Source organism: Bactrocera oleae, chromosome 5 (genome assembly GCF_042242935.1).
Source record: "Bactrocera oleae isolate idBacOlea1 chromosome 5, idBacOlea1, whole genome shotgun sequence".
Lineage (NCBI taxonomy): Eukaryota > Metazoa > Arthropoda > Insecta > Diptera > Tephritidae > Bactrocera > Bactrocera oleae.
In genome coordinates this window covers 70392077-70413766 of record NC_091539.1, presented here as the reverse complement: position 1 = coordinate 70413766, position 21690 = coordinate 70392077, and the positions used below count along the sequence as shown (strand labels likewise).

Below are 21690 nucleotides of genomic sequence, written 5' to 3'. Positions count from 1 at the left end.
AGGAAAACATTTATTAAGAGCCATTAATTTAGGAATAATAAAAGGATATGCGCTTATATGAAATTTTTGTTATTTATTTAGTTTTCATTATTTTCTAATATAACTTCCCTCCTCCTTTTTTTATTACATTGAATCTCAATAATTTGGACAAAAAAATTAAGTCAGTAGCATTCCTAATTTATTTTATTCGCCATGACTATATGATTTGCTATACATATATCACCATTTCAAATTAAAAATCTGTTAAAATAGTCACTCTACAAATTAAAAAAAATAATATCAGAGTATTATATCAGTATATGACATCCCTGTTAGCCGCTTCCGTTGAGTATACCAACACATAAAATCATCAGGCAACTATAGGAGGAACTAATTCTTTCAAATATTTATATGTGTGTGAGTGAAGAAAAACATAATAACTGGAGGTATTTTTGAATTCATTACCGAAATCAGGTAGTCAAAATAAAATATCAGACGTGCGTGCATTTGTAAGCCATAGTTTAAATGGTGCTTGCAGACTGCAAAATTCATTTTAATATAACTTTAGTGTGGGAGTTTGAACTAAAATCTATCAAAAATTATTAAACTAAAAGTATATATGTTTTAGTTTAAATCTTTGTATTACTTAATTATAGAGATTCATATTTACCACAAACATTTAATTTTCATACTTATTTTCAAAGCGGGTCGGGAATCACATACCTAGGGAAAATTGTTTTTAGTTTGTTTTCTCAGTGACTTTACTAGAACGTAAGTACCTCTACAAATTTATACCACACATATATACATAAATATAAAATACTCATATAAACATTAAACGATTACAGTTTCCAATGTTATCTTTGCTTCCATAAAGAAAAGCCTCTGCCTACCTAAAGATTTCAACACCGACGTGATTTTCTGACCTTCTTATGTACCTGTGTACGTAAGTGTGTGCACCCATATTAGGGTATATCATTTTGAACCAACTTTCTCTTTTAACTAAACAGAATATCAATAAAAAACAGAAAACTCTTAAAATTTGAGCTCTAAAAATATTTATAAAAGGTGGCTATTCATGTTGAGCATTCAACTTCCTGCATTCAACTTCCTACAATGCTTAAATGTCAAGCTACAACAAGAAAAAACGTTAACTTCGGTTGCACTGAAGCTATAATACCCTTCACAAATACAAAGGCCCCTTACAAGAACTTTATTCCGAACGTTCAATTTGTATGGTAGCTATATGATATAATGATCTGATCTGACCAATTGGCAGAGAATAATTTGTTGCCTTCAGCGATAACTCGTGCCTAATTTCGTGAAGATACCTTGTCAAATAAACTAATCTTCCATGCAAGCACTTGCGACCGTTCCGACAAATGAGCAGCTTCTTAGTGAGAAAAGGGCAGGTACAAAATTTCAGATCGATAGCTTAAAAACTTACGGACTAGTTTTTATATATACAATGGACATGGCTAAATCAACTCAGCTCATCATCCTGATCATTTATGTATATATTTTATAGGGTCTCCGACGTTTCCTTCTGGGTGGCAAACTTAATATACCCTGTTCTGGGTATAAAAAGGAGAAAACCAATTTTCAATGTTTACAAAAAGTTGTCTTGAGTTGCAGAATTTCAATAATATTTATCGCATGCGATATGTAACTGATGAGTAAACATGAGCCTAAATGTATGCAGTAATTGAAGTAGATTATGTTTAAGCCGCTGCCATAACTTCCGTTATTTAAAATGATAATTTAAAACGCCTCTAGTCGTCGAAATAAACTCTCGTCGTGATTTACTCTTTAATTACTTTTGTATATAAATTTTTTCTACTACATTTGATATTTTTAAATTTTTTGCCCATTGAACAATTCGTTTGTGTTGGTGGCAACTTAGAAGACATCAAAATATTCACTGTCCACCTCGATGATTGTGAAATTCTCCTGGTTGCCAAACATCCACCACTGATGCAAAATGTTTCGAATAATTAGAAAGCGCGTTGTTATAAACTCGAAGAAGTGAAAGAAGAGTGCACCTAAGTTGATAAGAGAAGAGAATCACATTGTTAAATAAATTGTAAGCTTTAGCTAAATACTTGATGTCAAGAGCGCGCATGAAGCCACCATCACTTCCTGCACCGTCAAATGCTCGTTGGGGCTCGCATTAATGTTGTCCATGCAAATGAGTACTTGCTGAAGGACGACATGTGCCAGCGGCAGCAGGGATACGCTAAAGAGCAGGTGCTTCATGATGGCGCCGCCACAACGCGCACAAAATAGCGCCTTCAACATGCGGCGCACGTTCAACTTCTCGTCTGGCACATCAAACGGCGTGTTGCATATTTCACAGCGCGTGTCACGCCGATGCAAAATCCAACGCTTCAAACACGGCATGTGCACGAACCCCTAAAACGAACATTTAAAACTTAGCCCAGCTCAGGTGCGTATTTAACAAGCGCTTACCACACTGCCGCGACACTGGCAGGGACAACGCGACAACTGCATGTCACTCCGATTGCAACGGCAAATACGACAAGCATTGCCGAACTCATTCGTAGACTGTATGGTTGTGATCGACTTGCACTCGTCTACCGCGTTGATCGACGTTATGGAATTGGCATTGAGTGCAGTTGTCCGACCAGCTAATTGTTCCGTTGTCACAACACTGTTGAATAAACGTATGGCCGTCGCCTCCGATAGTCCCTGCATGCCGTTAGTGCGTAGTCGTATTGGTGGATATGTTGACGTAGATGGTAGCGATAACAGAGCGCCGAATGGCGTTGTTCGTGCTCTTGGCAGCAATGACGACGGTGGAGGCGGCGGAGGTGGTGCTGGTGGTATCGAAACTGAAGTCGGTGTTTGAATAACAGCGACAGAGGGAGAACACGAAGTATCTGGAGGCGCCGGCTGCTGCAGCTTGAGGCTTTCAAAGAACTTCTCTACTAGGTCAACGGATAATTTTGGTTGAATTTCCCAGAAATTTCATACTAAACTAATTTTAATATATTTTTTCATTTATTTCGAAGTGAGGTGACAACGTCTTGAGCTTCAAAGTCAACGAAAATATTCATACTGACAATGGATTGTAAGGAGTAGGCTTTTGTGGGTGAGAAGTACATAAATGCTGTCAGGCGAAGAAAAATTATTCTAAACATTTTGAATTGCCAGCATTCGGAAATATTTCATATTGTTAACAATACTTGTAAAGGTGGCAAACTATCGATAGGCGACACCACCACCGTTTTTTGAATAAGTCACACGGAGCTATATTTGATGAATATGGAGACTGGGACATCAGTACAGTATTATTTTTGGCCAAGAATTTACTAACAAGCAACGAAGTGTGAGCAGGTGCATTAACGAAAATCGCCAAGTTTATAAAAACACGTTCAACGTTATCGGCTGCTCCTGACAAAGTTAGCAATGAATATGTACTTCGGGGGCATGTTTAATATTTCAAATTCTTGTTACTTTCTGTTGTGCTTGTATAGTGCTTTCTAACATTTCAAGCTATTTTTGCTTTATATTTGTAAATTAAGCGGTCTAATAAAAGCCGTGATCAATACATTTCACCCTTTCACTTCATTTAAACCAACTTTTCATTCACTGTTCAGGGGCACATTAAGTTAGAGACCTATTACAAGCCACTCACAAGAAAACGTCGTAGATCCTATAAAGTACTACAAGTATATGTACATTAGGGTGGAGCGAAAAAATAATAATTTTTTTTTGGCTTAGCCTGGAGGTAAAATCTGTAGATTTTAAAAAAAGAAAATGTTTGGCACTCGCACTCAGTTTGAAAGAAAATTTTCGAGTTGAAATTTTTATTTCGTAAAAAAATTTTGATAAGTGTTGTAGAAGCTGTGGAGAGTCCTCTTTCTGGCCAATTAAAATTTATCAACTTAAAAAATTTATTTTTGGTCATTATTGGAGTTTTAAAAAAAGTCTTAAATGACCACATGCTTTCCTTAAGCGTTAAAATAAATTTTGAGTCAAAAACCATCGAATTCGGTATATTTTATATAAACGTGAAGAGTTCAAACCAAAAATTATTTTTTTTTGTCCAAAAAAATTTTAACACGAAATTTACTTTAAAACTGAGTGCGCCGCCTCTAGGTGTTAAACAAAATTTTTTTTTGTCCAAAAATTTTATATTTTTATAATCTACAGATTTTACCCCCAGGCTAAGCAAAAAAAAAATTTTTTCGCTCCACCCTAATGTACATACATATATAGGTCAATCCATCCAAAATTTACATTTAAATTTTATTTCATGCAAAATATTTATTTTTGTGTTCTTTTAAGCAAAATATTGGACACGTATTTTTTTATTCCGACACAATATGAAAAATTTTGGAGTTATGAATTTTCGAAAACATTTTTTCCATTTGCATATACGAAGTACATTTTTATAAACAAATAATTTTGTTTTCAATTTGGTAATAATTTTATTGAAAAATGTACATCAGAAATTAGTTAATAGTTTATAAATTTTGGAAAATTTTGCACACATCCTTTTCTCCTCATTTGTTGGAACCGTCGATATCGGACAGTTATAGGATACAGCAGCCACATAAAGGGGCCGATCAAAACTAAGTTCTTGTATAGAATTTTTTTTTTTATTTGAGCAGATGTCACAATATTTAGCATAAATTATTTTCGAAGCCAATGCCACAATCTCCGGGCATATAGCTGCCATTCAAACTGACAGAGATCTGCATAAAATGTATTTTTTTTCTTATTAAGTAACCTTAATTCGACTTAAGGGTTGTATATATCAAACAACATGGCTAGAAAGAACCAGCAAATAGTTTTCCTTTGGAAGCCAACCGTTGGTCAGTTAAGTTTTCAGATTTAGTTATACATATACTAGCGGTAAGAAATGCATCTAAAATCAAAGTTTTTCTTATTTTTAATAATAAAAAAATGATACTCGTTTTCATCGTCAATTCTGCATAAAATAAGATTGAATAATTAAATTGAATTTACTTACATGATCGCAAAATATTTTCTATTAAAGAAAAGTGCGTTTTGATTTTTTTGCAGCTCGAAAATGTTAATTCTTTTATTTTCATAGCAACAATTAGTATATACAAAAACAAATATATATGTTGTTTGAAACAAATGATATAAAAATCGTAAAGTTAGACTCCCATAAATAATCTTTGTTTGTTTTTCTTTAATTTAATATCGCACAATTTTTAACATACATCAAATTTTATTGAGAAATTTTGTAGAATCGAATAAAAATGAGATAATGTCTAACGTTAATACATACATACATATGTATGTATGCATAAGCGTATAAATTCTATTACGCTTTTTCAGTTAGTGAGTGTATTTGTGTTACACAGATATGTATGTATATGTATGTGTGTATGTGTGCAATGCAGCAACGATTCAATAGACAAATTCAAATAAAAAATCACTTACATATAAGTATGTGTTTGGGTGTGTGTATATTTATTGAAGTAAACATAATGTTAGCATATATTGTATGTAGTAGGCATGGTTCCGTTTGGTGTATAGAGTATATCGAAACGTACGTATGTATTTAGTCAAATGTATTGTTCATAATGTTCGTAGTATGTGTGCACATACATACATATAAAGGTAAATATAATATATTTAGTATCAATAATATAGTTTACTCCTTTAACATTTTACAATTAAGAAGACTTTTTTTACAATTTCACTTTTTGCTGTACCAACAACAATTGTTTGTTAAATAGAATTGTAGACATACATAGTAAATTCTTAGACAAAGTCGCTAATGTCTAATTATCTGCATTATTTTTGTACGTAGTGCTAAAGTACAAAAGCACTGTGACTACAACTACGCACGAACCAGATTAAAAAAAGTAGTATAATTAACTTTTATGTAACCAATAAATAAAATATTACAATTTTTACGGCAATAATTTTTCTTTAAATTTAACACGATTTAGTGAAAATAAATAAACCTTGTAAACGCTCGTAGAGCCGTAACCATTCATTTCGGCTTATTTTAGTACAGTTAACACTTTTAGTGTGCGGATGGATTAGTATGAGTGGATTATCTGTGGTAGTGACCGGATTTAGAGTTCTGGATGTCGAAGGTGTTATTTCGTTTAATTTTTCAACGGCTTGAACCGCATTTACTGGCAATTACGGAAGCGACGGTAGATGCTTTGCACGTAGATGAAAACACACTTCCAATCTGGTCGTTTCATCTCTACCATATCCTCGACATCGAGTAGTGGCGCTATGCCAGCTTTCTCACTGCAATTTCAAGACAAATATTTATAGTTTACTATATAATTTATGTGGATGGAAGTTGAAGTATAACGGTTAATGGCGCCTTTGTTGTACTTACTCGGCCACAGTGAAAGCTAATTCAAAATTCTGTCTTCGGTTTTGAGGTGTTAATTTACTATAATCGAAGGCATCTGGCAAGAAGTGATGTATTAGCGCACAAAATGCTAAACCATCTGACCAGCTGGCACTAAAATTAGTTATTTGGACGTTCTGCAAAAGAGTTGAAATATTTTTATAAATGTGCTGTAAAGCAGTGCATCAATGAAACACAAAACAATAACAACAAATAGAGCAAATAAGCGCTAAAATTATTGCAAAAATAAATTAATTAAGTAAAATTAATTATATCAGCAGTGATGCGAAAATAAAAGTATAAATAGAAAATAAAATATTGAAATACAATATTTTTTTTTTTTTAATAAAACGGATAAAGTTTTTTTTATAGTTTTAAAATCTATGTAGACAACAATAATATGAAATAGGTATAGGATTAGCATATGGCATACAATTTTACAAAGCTGACTCAAAAGCATTTCTCTGATTATGCATAATTAAAAAGCTACACCGTTGGTCACTGCTTACAGCGTTAGTATGTTTTTACACTATTCCTTTTTATCATTTAGTATATTAGTTGATTACAAGAGGCCTGCAGAGTTATTGCATTTTTTAAGCGACTTTTGTTAGCGACCGTTAGCTGGCCGTTTTCTTAGAAATATAATTGCTTTTCGGCAGCGCAAGTTTGCTAGTAAAAATTGTAGAACATATAGCGAGAAGATATGATTGCAACGCTTTTGTATTTTGTTTTTGTTTTGACATTAAAAGTGATACCTCATATTCCTGTGTTTTCGATTGGCACCACTGCAGAAGTTGCTCCTTCACAGTGGCGGCGCGTGCATTTAATGCCGGATCAGTAAATTGGAATATACGTGCGGAACCAGAAGGTGAGGCTGTGCCCCCGGGAGTGGTGGGTGTTGACGGTGATCTGAACAAAGGTTTTTAACGTTTTTAAGCAACATTGTGGCAATTGAGTATGTTCGCAAAGGATTAGTTCTACTTGGTTGATTTCGTCTTTGACAAACGTATTAAAATTTACGATTTTATTTCTTGCATACAATGGTTCAGTTAATTCAAAATAAAAAATCTACTGAAACTGGCACTAAGTTGTGAGAGTGTTTTGAAGAAATTTTAGGAATTTTAACTGGCTGCGAGAGTATACGTAGAAGAAGTGTTTCGGGCATAGAAGGGTCTCTTTTTAATTGGTTTGAGTTCTTGTGTTGGTTTTTGTATACAAAATTAAAAAATTGAACTAAAAAAACAGTAAAATTCGGTATTCGGTATTAATGTTTCGTGTGTTCTAACTTAGAGTTAATCTTATAATTATTCGAATTATTGCTGATAATGAGTTATATAGTTTTATAATAATATTTAGGTACACATATCATCACCTTAATTTTCGATTAATTAAAGATTGCTTGCTTATAATATGGTATAAAAAGGTAGTATGTGAATTAAGAACGTCCATCACCAGCTGAGTATAATTAAAATATTTAAAAGTCATGTAAAATGATCTCTGATTAAATACTTATGTTAGTTATGAGAAATGAAGCTACCACTTGAAGTACATACATCTTACATATCTTAGAATAATTGTCTGGTACACATTTATAAATAATTAGTAATTTTTCCTTAGAGTCGTTAAGTCCAAAAATATTAACTCGGCCATCAATTTTAGATTGAATTCGAGTAGATTTTGAACAATATACACGCAAATCGTGAAATCGCAAACATTTTTTATATATACACATATGCCGCCTTCGATTCGACAAAGTTTGTGGATTTGCGAATCGAACATACAAGTCGCAAATATACTCCGTATACTAACGTACAAATACACTTTAATCAATTATCCAGATATTTTTGGGATATGTGTATATAATTTTAATTTCTTCCAAGCTAATTTTATAATATTATTTCATTGACCGTTGTTTTTGTTTTATTTTCAAGAAATCTGAGATATAATTTATAACACAATACATTGAACGGATTTTTGCAATATTTAATTAATTATGTGTACGTTTGTATGTAAATAAAATTGTTTTGGTTTCTTTCTTTTTTTTTTGGTAAGACAGACCTAGATATCGTAGTGTAGAAAATAATAAATAGTTTCTTACTTTGGGGATTGCTGCGAGTTTTGTTTGTCCAGCTGACGGAATTTCGCAAACGGTGAAACTGGTTTCGCTGCAGTATTGCCAGCACCAGTTACTGTGCGTGTTGTAACTGTAATAAAAAAGTATATTTAATTTTAGTTAAAAGAAAGATAATACATTATATGACAAAATATTAGAAAATGTTTACCTTTTGTTGTTGTGGTTACAACGGCGCCATCCTTTTCCTTCGTTTCTGTTTTCTCAGTGGTTGATGTAGCTTGTTGCTCTGTAGAGGTGAGTATTTGAAGAAATTATATTTGTTTGTGTTTTGCATGGAATTATTGTTTGTTTTTATGTTTGTTTTATGTCGGTTTGAAGCATTTGTAAAGCACAAAAATTGCAAAAATATAGAAAAAAGAGAACAAAAATATGTAGCATGCGTTAATTAAGTATGTATGTATTTTATAATATATTTTGTGTAAACAAATTTTATATAAAAAAGTTATCATCAAACTATGTTGATACACTATAATTAATTCGACTCACGTTTGAAAACAGTACAAGGCAATAAACTTAATTTGAAATTTTTTACAAATTCACGATTAACTACATAATTATAATAAATATATATATACATATACATACAAGTATATATTAAAGCTTATGCTCTCAAAATTATTTTATGCCAACAAAATAAGCCAATTCTCATACGTGAATCTTTTTAATCATATCAACAATTTTTAGTAATATTTTTCAATAACAAAAGCCAATTTATTGCAACTACTTTGAACAAACTAATGGACAAAACAATTTTCTACTTAAATAAATAATTGGTTAGGGTCTTCTTAATGGACAAACACAAAGTTATATGCACATAAAATTCTCCCAAAAACACTTTGTACAAATAGTTATCACTTATCAGGGACATACACACTATTTATTACACAGTTTTTTAATATTTAAAATTCTTAAACTCTCAAGTTTACCTTTTCGAAGTCTTCTTAATAGATACGCTCAAACCTATTTCAAAACGGTTTAAGTAAAGCATTATATGTACAACTATGCAAATCGCTTGCTATTGCAGAATTCTGACTCTCAAAAGGTTTGAATAATGTTCCAAACGCAAATTAAATTTATTTGCAGACAAAAAAGATCCAGAAACTAAATCAATTAATTCCGATGTAAATATGTTGTAGCTTTCAAAAATTTCCACAAGTTTTTCAATCTTTCTTTTGGCAGATACGTATTGTATATTCAAAAAAAAAAACTCTCTTTATTAATGCCCAAAAGTCCAACATCTCAACAAATAACTATTTCCATTAGACCTCTCAAATTTGCAAGGAAAAAACCAATGATATATCAAATTAAAGGTTATAGTCTCATGTAAGATAGAAAAGAAGAAATTATGCACAAAAATATGAAAATATAAAATATCATATGAGCATCGCAAGAAAACAATTTTAAAGGTTTTTCGTAATTTTTGGAAAACTCATGAACTGATTTTAGTTTATTTTAATTTAGTCGAAAACAAAAAGGTTTAAGATAAAAAAAAGCATAAACTATGAAGATAAAAATTTAAATAACACAATCAATAATTGTAGAGAGGTGTATAAAACCTCTTGCAGTCGAATTTCATCCTTTATGAATGATGCATTGTCAAACTTTTTTACTACGTACAAAAGTCCGATACAAATGCACCAATTTTTTCAAACATTGTAATTTATATGTCCAAAAAGGTTTTTTTTTAATCTTCCTGCTTTATTCCGTAACGTTTCTTAAAAACGAACACAAGCATACACACAAACTTCACACTCCTAACAATAAAAAAGCATGAAATATAAATTAAACAGAAAAATCGCATGCAAAAACGAGCGAATCAACGAATGTACATATAATATAATAATGTGCGAATGTATGTGTGCACGCAACGCATATGTGTTAACATATAAAGGAAAAACCAAAATTTAACACGAGTTTAAGTGCAGCGAGTGTCGAGCAACGAACAATCCTAGAAAAAACATCGCCAATCGCATACTATCATTTTCAAAAATGCATGCGTTCAGAGGCGATCGTCAGTCGTGGTTCACACTCGTTCACCCTTTCATTTGCAAAAATATGTTCTAACACAAATTTACTTATATATGTACATATGGTATATATGGTATGTACACGTGTAAAAAAGTCCTCTCGTACAGTAGTGGTACGCCGTCCATATGTAAAAGTATGCGTGTGTAAGTATATGGTTGATGTGTATTTACAGAAGGAGGGACAACATGGTTGAATTATTATTACAAAAAACATATGATTAAACATTAGTAGCTACTTGTATATTGATTTAGCCAAATCAATCACTGATAAACTCTCTTTTTAACATTATTAATTGTTAAGAAATCTCTCAAGCGTAATACGAACACGAACGAACGAGCCAATGGGCGAATCAACGAGTTGAAAAGTAAACGAGCGTGTAAGTGAGCGAGCTGACTATTAGGCAGGCGGTCAGGCGAGCTGGCGGGTGGATTTGGAGCTGTGAGCTGTGGGCATGGCTAGGAGCTGGGGTCAACATTGTAATCAGTAACGGCGTTAATACTGAATGTGTGCATCGTTTTTTATTTAGGTTAGTGTTTGGAACAACGCACTGGTAAAGCAGTTTGCAATGTTGTGGAGAAGGTCAGAAAAGCGAGACACATGAAAAACGCAGATGAACTCACACTGAAAAGAGTAGATATGTAGAAGGATGAGCACAGTTCAATTTTGAAGTGGTCACACCAAACATATCGTCTTCAAGATAATCGGCGTGGCTTGTTGTATTAAATGGAGCTGTTGTTCTATGCCGCTAGGCGCAAACTTTCTGGCAGGCATTCCGTTAATTTCGACATCATTGCATTAATGCAAGCGGCCATTAGCAGAGTTCCAACGGTCACTCGCCCATTTCGTTTACTCAAATATATAAATGTACTGTGCGTGTAAATGGTATTTGTTTGGTTTATGATATTAGCTTTCAACTGTGTATTGAGGTTAAATTGAAATCGGCGTAAAAATTTCAATAATAAAACAACATGTGGTCCCTCCTCTTCCATTTTCTTTCACGTCAATTCGTACCGAGTCGCAGAACAGTCCCAATACGTAAGTTAATTAAAAAAAACTGAGAAATATGGGAAGAGGGAACGCGCTAAAGATTATTAATTGTCTATTGTTGTGTAACGTTTGAAACATGGCGAGTTACTCAGCAGCAACTGGCCTGTAAACGTCCACTTTGTATTATAACTTTTAATTTTAATGTAGAGGTTTCGTTTTTGTTCACTTGACAACTGCAATTAAACTTGTTGTTTGGCGCTATGCATTTCGATTTTGTTATGTTGGCTCGCTTTTGCAATTTGGAATGGTTGGCACGTGTGACCCCAGCTCAGCGTGCGAGCCTTACGTCCTACGAGCCCATCATCAGCTGCTCAAACGCGTCTTCAACATTGCTCTCGTCGAGCAGATTCAAACTAGCTATATGCGGCATTGTTGCGCTTCGTGTCAACCCACCGCCCAATATAGTAGTTCCGGTCGCTGGTATACCGTTACTGGTCACTGCAGTCAGCGATTTGCGACTCGCCGAAATCTTTTCATTGGTCTTGTGACGATTAATAGTCGACTTTTTTGCTCCCGTCGATGCGATGGACGTTGTTGCAGTTGTTATTGCTGAACGCATTTCCACTGCTTCGCCACCACCAAGTTGATTGGGAGACTTCTTACCAGTGAAGTAAGCCTCTACGGTGCGCTGTTTCTCACCGACCTGCGTCTTATCTATGCCCGCCTCATACATGCGCACATTCAAAGTGTGCCCGGATTTGGTGCGTCGCAATTCACTACCACCAACGCTGTTTCCGAACTTCGGCGATGTCGGCGGCTGCTGGATATTCGCTTGATTTTGCATTTGTACAATCTGATTCCACGAATCACTCTTGCTCAAACGATTCGTCCGCGGATGTGCATCAATATGCGCATGCTCATGATCTTCCTGGCGACGCGACATGGACTGGAATGCGCTGATATTGTTGAAAACAATATTGCGCGGTATGAGATCTTCATCTGGCTGTGGCGTGGCCGGAATTTCCACAATAGAAGGTTTCTTCGTCAGCGTTGAGTGCTGAACAATCTGATGTTGCGTATTCTTTATCACCTTAGTGCTGCTCTCGAACTTTTGGGTTTGTGTATTAGCTGTGGGACTCTGATATGAATTGGGCATATAATGGTGGCGTTGTGGTGGACCGAATTTTTTCAGTATGGGCATGTCTTCTTTGGGCAGTGATGACTTTACGATGTCTGGCGTGTCTGCTGGCGCTGATGACTTATACTCCTGTTTAGCTATTGTCTTTGTCTCCGACATGTAGACGGATTTGCCTTGCTGCTGCTGTACGTCGTAGACATTGCCAAGACTTTTGCGACGCATTTCATTCAACTGGAGCTGCTCTTCCTGTTTGTGTTCGAACTGACGCTGCTTACTAGACACTAGTGACTGTTGTGAGAGCACTCGATTCTGCGATTGCAGAGGCGTTACGGCAGCGTCAAAGGCATGCGTTTTTGGGGCCGTCTGTGTTGGCTGATATGCGTAATGTTGTTCCGAGGTCTGGCTTTGTGATGACGACGACAATGTCTGACTGCGTGTGGTCAATTTGGGAGTGACTTTAGCTTTGGGTTGTGTGGTTTGACCCCTTGGCTGCTGTGGTCTTTCTTGTGCTGGCGATTGCGTTTGTAATGGAGGTTGGGGTGGAAGTTTCTGGTTGGGTGTATGAGCATGTTGTGGCTGGTAATTTGAGTGTGACTCTGGCAGTGGTGCGTTTTGTACACCTTTTACTGCAGGCTTAGGGGCCACTTGGGGTTTTGACTGTGCTAGACCCTGTAAATTGCTTTGTGAAATGGGTTGTGTCTGCGGTGCCACATATGCTTGTGGGTTATAAGTATTTGATTGTAAGCTTTTGACATCCACAGTTTTCTTCGATTGCTTGGATTGTGGCAAAATTTCATCACCCGTGTGAATAGGATTCGGCGTCCAACTTGTACCAGGGGAAGGTAAATTATGTGACATTGACGAACTGGCTGATGAATTCTCGGAGGAATTGCGATTTCGTTGCAGAGCCAAAGAATTTGGGTGTTGCTTGACATATTGATTTCCGTGACTGTCTTCGATGGGATAAGTTACCATATAAGCAGTTTGGATTTCACTTGTGTATGGCATTGTGTTGGTGGAGGAAGTGTTAGAAGCACTGACCGTCTGATACTGTAATTGTTGCTGTTGTGCCGAAACCTCATTTTCATTTAAATTTTTTATCCTATCCATATACGATTGCTGCTCTGATCGGAATTTCTGGTCGGCACGCGCCAATTGCAAGCTTCGATCCATTTGTTGACTTGGCTTTGGTGGTGTTTTTGGTCTCGGTTTCTTTTGTTTGCTTAGCGCTGGAGGCTTTATTGGATTCTGAATATATTCTGGTGTACGATTAGCCTCAAAGTTGGTAAGTTGAGGAAATAAAGGTTCGACAATTGGCGCTTGATATGAACGACCATCTGGAGATAGACAAATCTTTGGTGATTCCACCTTTCTAACGGGATCTTTCTTCTCTTTCGTTATACCATTTCCACTTTTGCCAATATTTCTCATTGTGTGCAGTAAGTTTTGAGCGCTGCGTGAGTTTTTGCCGAAGACTTCATCGTCACTGGCATGCGCTGTTCGACGGTCCCGTATTGTAACTGCGGTTTGACTTTGTGGCTTACCCATTACTCGAGTTTCAGCACGATACTCCATTAAATTGTCCGAATCCAAATCGTCGTCAGTATAATCAGTTTGTGGCATGGCTAAAATATTGGGACTTGTTGGTGCACTATCTATTGGGCTCGCATAATCGAATTGTCTTGGCGGAGGTGCATTATTGTAGAATGATTGATCTGCAGGCGGCTCATAGGTTGGATTGGAACTGGTTAAAACCAGTGGTGTTGCATGCGGATCGGTCAATGAGCTTTCGCGCTGTCGCACATAGTCCGCAGTTATTGACGTCTCTACAGCCGATGGCAGGCACGGATAACTTTTGTAGTTATTAGTGCGTGCCAAGTCGGCGTATGTAAAGGATATATTTGTTGGCAGTGGTGGAGCTGCGTATATGTTAGTTGTTGATGCGTAAACTTGTGATTGTTGTTGCTGTTGTGGCACATACTGACTCTGGGCAGCCATATATGGATCGGCTGCGCTTGGCAGCGAAGGCCGCTTCTTGTATTCATCCATTTGTGGTTGACTTATCTTTGGTGAACGCAGTGAATGATGCCTCTGCAAATATGAATGTTGGCGATTATCATTTTGTGAACGCTCCTCGAAAGTATGCGCTTTCTTTCTGAAATCACTATTGTCTACTGCGGGCTTCGCAACCCAAGGCAGACCAATGGGCGATGAAGTTGTAGATGAGGGTGATGTTACATGAGTGCCATTCACTGACTGTTTTGTGGTCAGGAATTGCGGTGATGCAGGTGTCAACTGTACAGGTGCTGAGTGGGGTTTGTTGGTAATGGACGGTGGTTGCCAAGTATTTAACTTTTGTGGCAGTTGTGGTATGGGTTTGAAAATGTTATGACCATGTATGTCGTTGTTATCGATGGGCCGGAAAACAGATTGAGGCGCATGCTGAAATTTATTCACTGGAGCTGGTTTGGGTACCGTCATGCTTGGCATTGCAGCATGTTGTGCCGCAGCCAATCGCTCTCGTTCCATAATTTCTCTCTCATATAACTCCCGTTCCATGCGATCGCGTTCCTGGCGCTCGCGCTCTAAACGTTGACGCTCCAGCCGATCACGTTCTATGCGTTCACGCTCAAGGCGTTCTCTCTCCATGCGACGTAGACGCTCATTCTCCTCATGTTGGCTACGCTGCAACTGGTGCTGTTGTGCCAGTTGTTGTTGTTGCTGCCTCTGTTGTTGTTGGTATTGTAAGTACTGTTGTTGTTGTTGATGCTGATTATGTTCTTGGTTCGCCACTTGTTTCTGCCAGTAACTCTTACTTGCGCTGTGTGGCACATGTCCAGGTGCTTGTGGTGGTTTGCCCGTGGTGACCTGTGCTGCAGCACCCACCTCAAAGGTGTGCTTCAAATTACCGAATTTATTCGTCCAATTCGACACAGATCGCGAGCCGGTCCAACCAAGTCCAGGCTTAGCGCTTTGTTTATTGATGAAGGCTAGAAATTTGTGATCATTTTCGGTCCTTGGCACGAATGGCGGCACAGCGTTGCGCACTTTGTGTTTGACATTGACTTGCAGAGTGCGCTTCAAACCCAGTTGTGGAGTTTTGTCCTCTTGTTCCGAATCTGTGTCAAAATCTGGATTATATTTCTTAGTTTTTGGTATATCGATGGTGTTTGCGCGTTTCATAAGTTGTTTCTTGTTTGAGAAACGGTTGGACTTATAGCCAGAGTCAGGCGAAATATTACCATTTGCGTGAAACTCCTTCTGCTCTTCTTGGTTGTCATTAACAAATGGTTCAGGATCATTAGTGATTGGATTCGGCTGAAAGCTAACCGAAAAATTGCCTGACAAGGGGCGTTTGCTCTTTTGGCTATCATTTTCTCTAAGGGTGGGATGCGCATCACCATTCAAACAAGCTGTAGAGTTCTTAAGTTGGTTCGGCACAAATTGATTCGGGCGGTAGAGTGTGGAAGACGAGCTGCTCGTGAGTATGGCGCCCGATGAAGGATTCTTCTCAATTGGACACCATTGTGGAGGCGCTACAAGATTTGCTGTCATCCCACTTTCTGGCGTTGTGCAATTTGATATATTTTCTATCAACTGCATATCCTCCATGTAGCGACGGGCATCGGCCAATTCTTCGCGACTAACACCGACCGTATGGCGGCTATTACGATTTCGTCGTCGAGCAAAGCGTTGGCGATTCGCGCGTTGTCCATCAACCTCCGGTGAAGAAGTCTCATCAAACTGTTCACCATTATCGGCCATATTTGACAAATTTACTGGTGCATCACGTGATGTCAGACCAGTTTGCAGACGTGCGACCAATGCCAATAACGCTTCACGTTTACTACCATCAACCGGTATGTTTTTGCCCTCTTTCAGTGACAACTCGAGACGAGTAAGCGCTGTTGTGACCTCCTCAATTAAGTTAGAATCACTTTGCAATTGCAAACTATCACGCAAACCCGCCGCAATGAGGCGCAAGTCCTCGCCACTTTCTGTACCGGAGTCCTCTTTTTGAGGAACGCTTAACCTATCCAGCTGCTTCTGTCCGGCGCTCTTAGGCATTACAATGTCACGTGTCATTGTTGTTTCAGACGAGTTTGAATCTAAGGTTTTGTCAGAGTACGTGCAATTTTCACTTGTTGTTTGGATATTTGGGTCACTGTGGTTTACGTTTGTGTGGTCAGTGTGGTTTTTACTGTCTTCGTTATTATTGGTATTATTATTGTTGTTGCAATTATTAACAGTACACAAATTACTATGTTCACTATGTTCACTAATACTAATACTACTACTACTACAGCCCTTATTTGTACGTGTGCTAGTGATTGCAGATAGGTTCGGCTCCGTATTCGGTGCTCTTTCTTGAAAGTTCCGTGCGTTGGCAATTGCGCTTGGCAAACTCTTTTGCAAAATATCTTGCAATAACGGCACTAGGGACTCACCCTTATCATCATCGACGAATTTTGAGTCGGTTTTGTCAACACTTGATTCAGCTACACTCTCTTCGTTAGAGTTTGAATTCTTACTTTCGCTTGAAACGTCAGCTTCTTCGTTCGTTTCTTTTATGGCAATACTTTCTTTTGCATCTATATTTACTTCTTTAAGTTCTTTAGCGACTTCCTCTACCTTTTCTTTTTTTATATTTTTAGTAACACTTGTATCATTTTCTTTATCAACGTCTTCTGCTTTGTCTTTCTTTTCTACATTCTCAATGGTCTCTTTAGCTTCACTAGCTATGTTTTGACTTGATTTGAATACTTCTTCTTCACCTAGATCGGCTTCAGCGTCACTGTAATCGGTTACAGTAACCTCTTCAATGACCTCCTCGTACTCACTAGCACTGCTTTCATCGACTTCTGGAACGTTTTCGGATATATCACCCGACTTTAAATCTTTTTTCTCTAAAGATAGCACAAATACAAAAAAAAAACGTAAGAATTTATGCTCTAACAAAAACTTATCGAGTTCAAAAATGATAATTTGGAATAGCTTTTGACAGTTCGGGTGGAATGTACGAAATTAAAACGAAAACGATCGATAATCACAGTACACTTGACCGGAAACCCATCTATTGCAACATATCCAAAAATTTTAGCTGACAGGCACTGGGTATTGAAGGTAAATTTTTTACTTTTTTTTGGCAAGTGAAGCACTTGTCTTCGGTACAACACATTAATTTACAATAACTTTAAACGCACGAGAAACGAACTCATCTCACGAACTGGTACATGTATGTTTGAATGAGATAAAACATGTGAAAGAGTTGACGGCAAATGGCGGTATTGTGAAAAGTAGAGACGTATGAGCTGAAGTGTGTGAAGCGCGGTACTTAAAAAAACAACTAAATTGAAGATAAATTGGATAATGGAAACATTATATGTAAACGTTCACATTCAAACGCATACCAACCGCTTAAGTATGTACCTAAAATACTGTATTGGCTGGATACCCAAACTCAAGATTTACAGAGTCTTGCCTAGCTTATTATCAATCTAGAAACAAAATAAAGGTAATTATTATTTCAAAAGGAAATTCTGCCAAAATAGTAAAGGTGTTTCAATATATATTATTTAGGTGTTATGTGAGCACTATTATATACCCAACACCACTATTATCAAAAGGTTTATTTTTTTTACTGATCAATAAGTTATTGAAATTCTAAAACACCAAATTCTGTATACAAGTAGTAATTTTGCTCGTACATTTTCTAGAATTCAATACATCTTGTCATTACCTTCACGTTCCGCCATTAAATCTCGTAGACGCGCGCGTATCTTCCGGCGTTCTTCGTAAGTTGTGGCCTGTTCAAGCTGTGCGAGATGTCATTGGTTTTAGTTGGAATTTTTTTAATTTCGATATTTCAAAAAGATTTTAACAAAGCGAAATGAAATGCGTGGCACACTTACCAATTCCTTTAAAATTTCTTCGTCCCAGATCTCCTCTATATCACAAGTTGTACGGGTAACTGGTGTTGAAGAGCTTCCAGACTTGGTCGTTTTCGTAATGAGTGTGGTTTTCACCTGCAATTCAAAGCAACAGAAAAGTAAGCAAGTGAATTTGTTGGCGAAGAAGGCTTTTATTTACTAAATGCATCGCACAAACATACAAAGATTTTTATATGTGTACGTGTGCATGAGTTAATGAAGAATTGTAAAATACTTAAAATTACATAGTATAATTTAACTGTAAATATATAAAGATATGATGTGATTATGTGTGTGTAGTGGGTAGATGAAAAACCACATCCAATAGCAGAACTCGGAAGTTAATAAAGCTCATGCGAAGGTAAACGAACTCATTTTCCGATAAATTAAGCAAATGGCCTTATACAAGTATTTCTGATTTCTTTTTTCATACGAAAATTATTGCGTAGTGAATTAAAACTGCGTCAGTTGGAAATTATGCATGTCGTAAAACATATTTCTTTGTTCTTTTGCCTAATTGCAAACATACTTATGTATGTACATTTATAACATATAATATATAATATTTGTGCTATCGTAAAATCAATATTTTTAAGTTTAATTACAATTATTTTTCTAATATTTGCCAAAGATTTTTATATTTTTATTCCTTTTGATAGACAAAAGCAAAAATAATGGTCCCCTATAGACAGACGAACTCTTACATACATATGTATGTGTAGAAAAAAGCGATTAATATGTCGACCTATAACTTGTACGATACCCCATTTGAAAAATAACATCAAATTGAATAGCTTCAATTGCAAGCGGCTAGTAATACTTTTTAAAAGAATTTGCCGTTTCAAAAAAATCTTTCATTTAATACGCAGAATTTTCAATAATTTCTTGTTTTTAGAATTAGCTTAAATCTCATATATACACGAGTACTTCAGAAAAAAATAAACAATAAAACAAACAATAATTTAAATTTAAATTACAAACCATACATTTCCCACAATAATACAGCAAACCAAGAATTTCACCATTTTTGGTAACAACAATCGGTCGAACGCCAAACAGCCAGCCAAGCAAGCGGCCACATGGCAAAATGTTTTTTCTCTCTCTTTATTTTTATTTATTTCTGTCGTAAAGCTTCCGATGTTTTCAAATTTTTGAATTTTTGAAAAATAACAAATAGCCGCAACACGCGTATCTATTTTTGGGCGTAAATCATGTTAAATACGATGAAGAGAAATGCCTCGCAGTACATACAAATATACATATGTATGTGCTACGTAATACATACAAGCAGACATATGTGGATAAATAATCCAAACAAGAAGAAAAAAACATTAAACAAAATTCTCAACGAATATACAGAGCAATGCCAGCCAATGCTGTAGAGGCCGTTGTTCTCAGAAATTCAAATCAACGAAAAGCGAGTAAATATATTCTCTAAATAAACCTCTCCGTGCTGAGTACAAGAGTCTTTGAAATGAAAGATTTTTATAAACAAAACAAATAATGTCTCACATGTTCTAATTTTATTTATCGAGATCAATTAATTCACCTGCATGTAGCATTGTGGTGCTTTCTTTGCCCTGGTCTTCGCATTCAAGTGTTTGTGTATGTTTGCGAGCAAATATAAAAGCAAATATGTTTGAGATGCATCAACTGCTATTAAAAAAGTTGCACTAAACTCTGAAATGCAGCGGTTAGCTAACATGTTCACAGGAATTAGCAAAACCTATACTTAACGGCTAACTCGAGCTTTTTGTTTCACCGCGTTATTTAAAAATTTGAAAAACAGCAAGAAAACCTCAAAATCAATTCTGAAGTATTGCTGTCACTAGTTGTAACTACAGATACTTATTATATAATATCCAGGTATTTTTACCCATTCTAAAAGTTAATAGTTGATGAGTAACATGACACATAATTTCGTGTTTGCCAAATTTTTGGCACAAAAAATAAACTTTGCAGCCAATTTTAAGCACTTTGTGATCACAGCCGGTACGAAAAACCGATAAAAAACAATAACATAATATACGAGTATATACATTTATTTATACACAACACTAATATATAAAACGTTAGTATGATCCACTTCTTAAGGATACCAAAAGACAGAAAAAACCATTCAACATAACACTTCTTTATATTCTTATTATTGTATTTCCTTGCAATTGAAATTGTCACATTAATAATAAAACCAACCTCATCGTCTTTCGAAAAGAAATTATATTTCGGTTCTAAACCTTAACCAAATAGCTGATTTTTAACACTTTTACGTAGAAATAAAAGGTCTATTCCACAAGCTCTACAGGATCTTTCGATAATTAGAAAAAAACTACTGTCTAACAAGTGTCGAATATTTCGCAATGTGTATAAAGGGTAGTGGGAATTCATTACATTTTTATACACTTGCAACATGTTGCTACAGAGTATTATAGTTTTGTTCACCTAACGGTTTGTTTGTATCACCTAAAACTAATCGAGATAGTTATAGGGTTACATACATATATATAAGTGATCAGACTGTGCAAGTGATAACTTGAGTAAAAATTGAGATATTGTAATGATGTATGTGTTCCAATATTCCTTGACACCCAGAGGAGGTGGGTATGGCAGAGGGACGGAATCGAAATACTGCCAAGCTCACGAAACGCCATTAAACGAAAACTTATGAAGTGCTATAATTAAGCACTAAATTAGGAATCAAAACGGTAATTTGGTTTAAAAATGGGTGTGGCTCCGCCCCTAAATGGCTTCATGTACATATCTTACGAACAGCTAATGCTATAATAACCAAACTTGCTGAGGAGAAGTCATTTTAGCATTTCTTCAAACTCTGTGAAAATGAGTAAAAACAGATAATAACCAGATCCACTCTCCATATAACGGTTATGTTGAAAACCACAGAACCACAATGAGAATTTTTATTATTATATGTATGTTATAAGTACTCTCCTCAATACTAAATACCATTAAGTACCACATTAGTTCTTTCACACTTTTTAAACATTTAATCTACATTTAATAGTTTCCTATCACCAACCATAGAACTAGAATTGCGATCAATTTTGTATTGTTAGCTTGTATAGAATACATAGTAAATGATTACTATTCAGGAGTCCCT

The 21690-nt window shown here is 35.9% G+C and overlaps 3 protein-coding genes across 13 annotated transcripts in view; all 3 read right to left on the bottom strand.

Annotated features, from left to right (window-relative positions):
• Positions 1–1755: 1755 nt before the first annotated feature.
• LOC106626954 (E3 ubiquitin-protein ligase MARCHF8) lies at positions 1756–3048 on the bottom strand. Its single transcript, XM_014246866.3, has 3 exons — positions 2449–3048; positions 2082–2391; positions 1756–2021 (listed from the first exon to the last, which is right to left on the bottom strand). The coding sequence occupies exons 1-3, from the start codon at positions 2692–2694 to the stop codon at positions 1879–1881; spliced, it is 699 nt and encodes a 232-aa protein (XP_014102341.2). The 5' UTR covers positions 2695–3048; the 3' UTR covers positions 1756–1878.
• Positions 3049–5014: 1966 nt separating this feature from the next.
• LOC106626979 (smoothelin-like protein 1) overlaps positions 5015–21690 on the bottom strand; it is a 55999-nt gene continuing 39323 nt past the window's right edge. For 5 of the 11 annotated variants that reach the window (XM_014246892.3, XM_070110483.1, XM_070110480.1 and 2 more), the window contains 8 exons: positions 18555–18668; positions 18383–18458; positions 17091–17549; positions 8638–8715; positions 8454–8559; positions 7111–7264; positions 6341–6492; positions 5015–6246 (listed from right to left, as the gene is read on the bottom strand). In XM_014246892.3, coding sequence (XP_014102367.2) covers positions 6123–6246; positions 6341–6492; positions 7111–7264; positions 8454–8559; positions 8638–8715; positions 17091–17549; positions 18383–18458; positions 18555–18668 — 1263 coding nt within the window. In that variant the 3' untranslated portion in view covers positions 5015–6122. Of the gene's footprint in view, positions 6247–6340; positions 6493–7110; positions 7265–8453; positions 8560–8637; positions 8716–14512; positions 14734–17090; positions 17550–18072; positions 18141–18382; positions 18459–18554; positions 18669–21690 lie in introns of those variants that run through there. The other 6 variants (XM_036365354.2, XM_036365361.2, XR_011396696.1 and 3 more) reach the window with 5 other exon arrangements.
• Positions 14740–17084, bottom strand: LOC138857573 (putative uncharacterized protein DDB_G0271982; the record flags this gene model as incomplete). The annotated part of the gene is made up of 1 exon (XM_070110487.1): positions 14740–17084. A coding segment is annotated over exon 1 (1989 nt), but the record flags the coding sequence as incomplete, so codon positions are not given.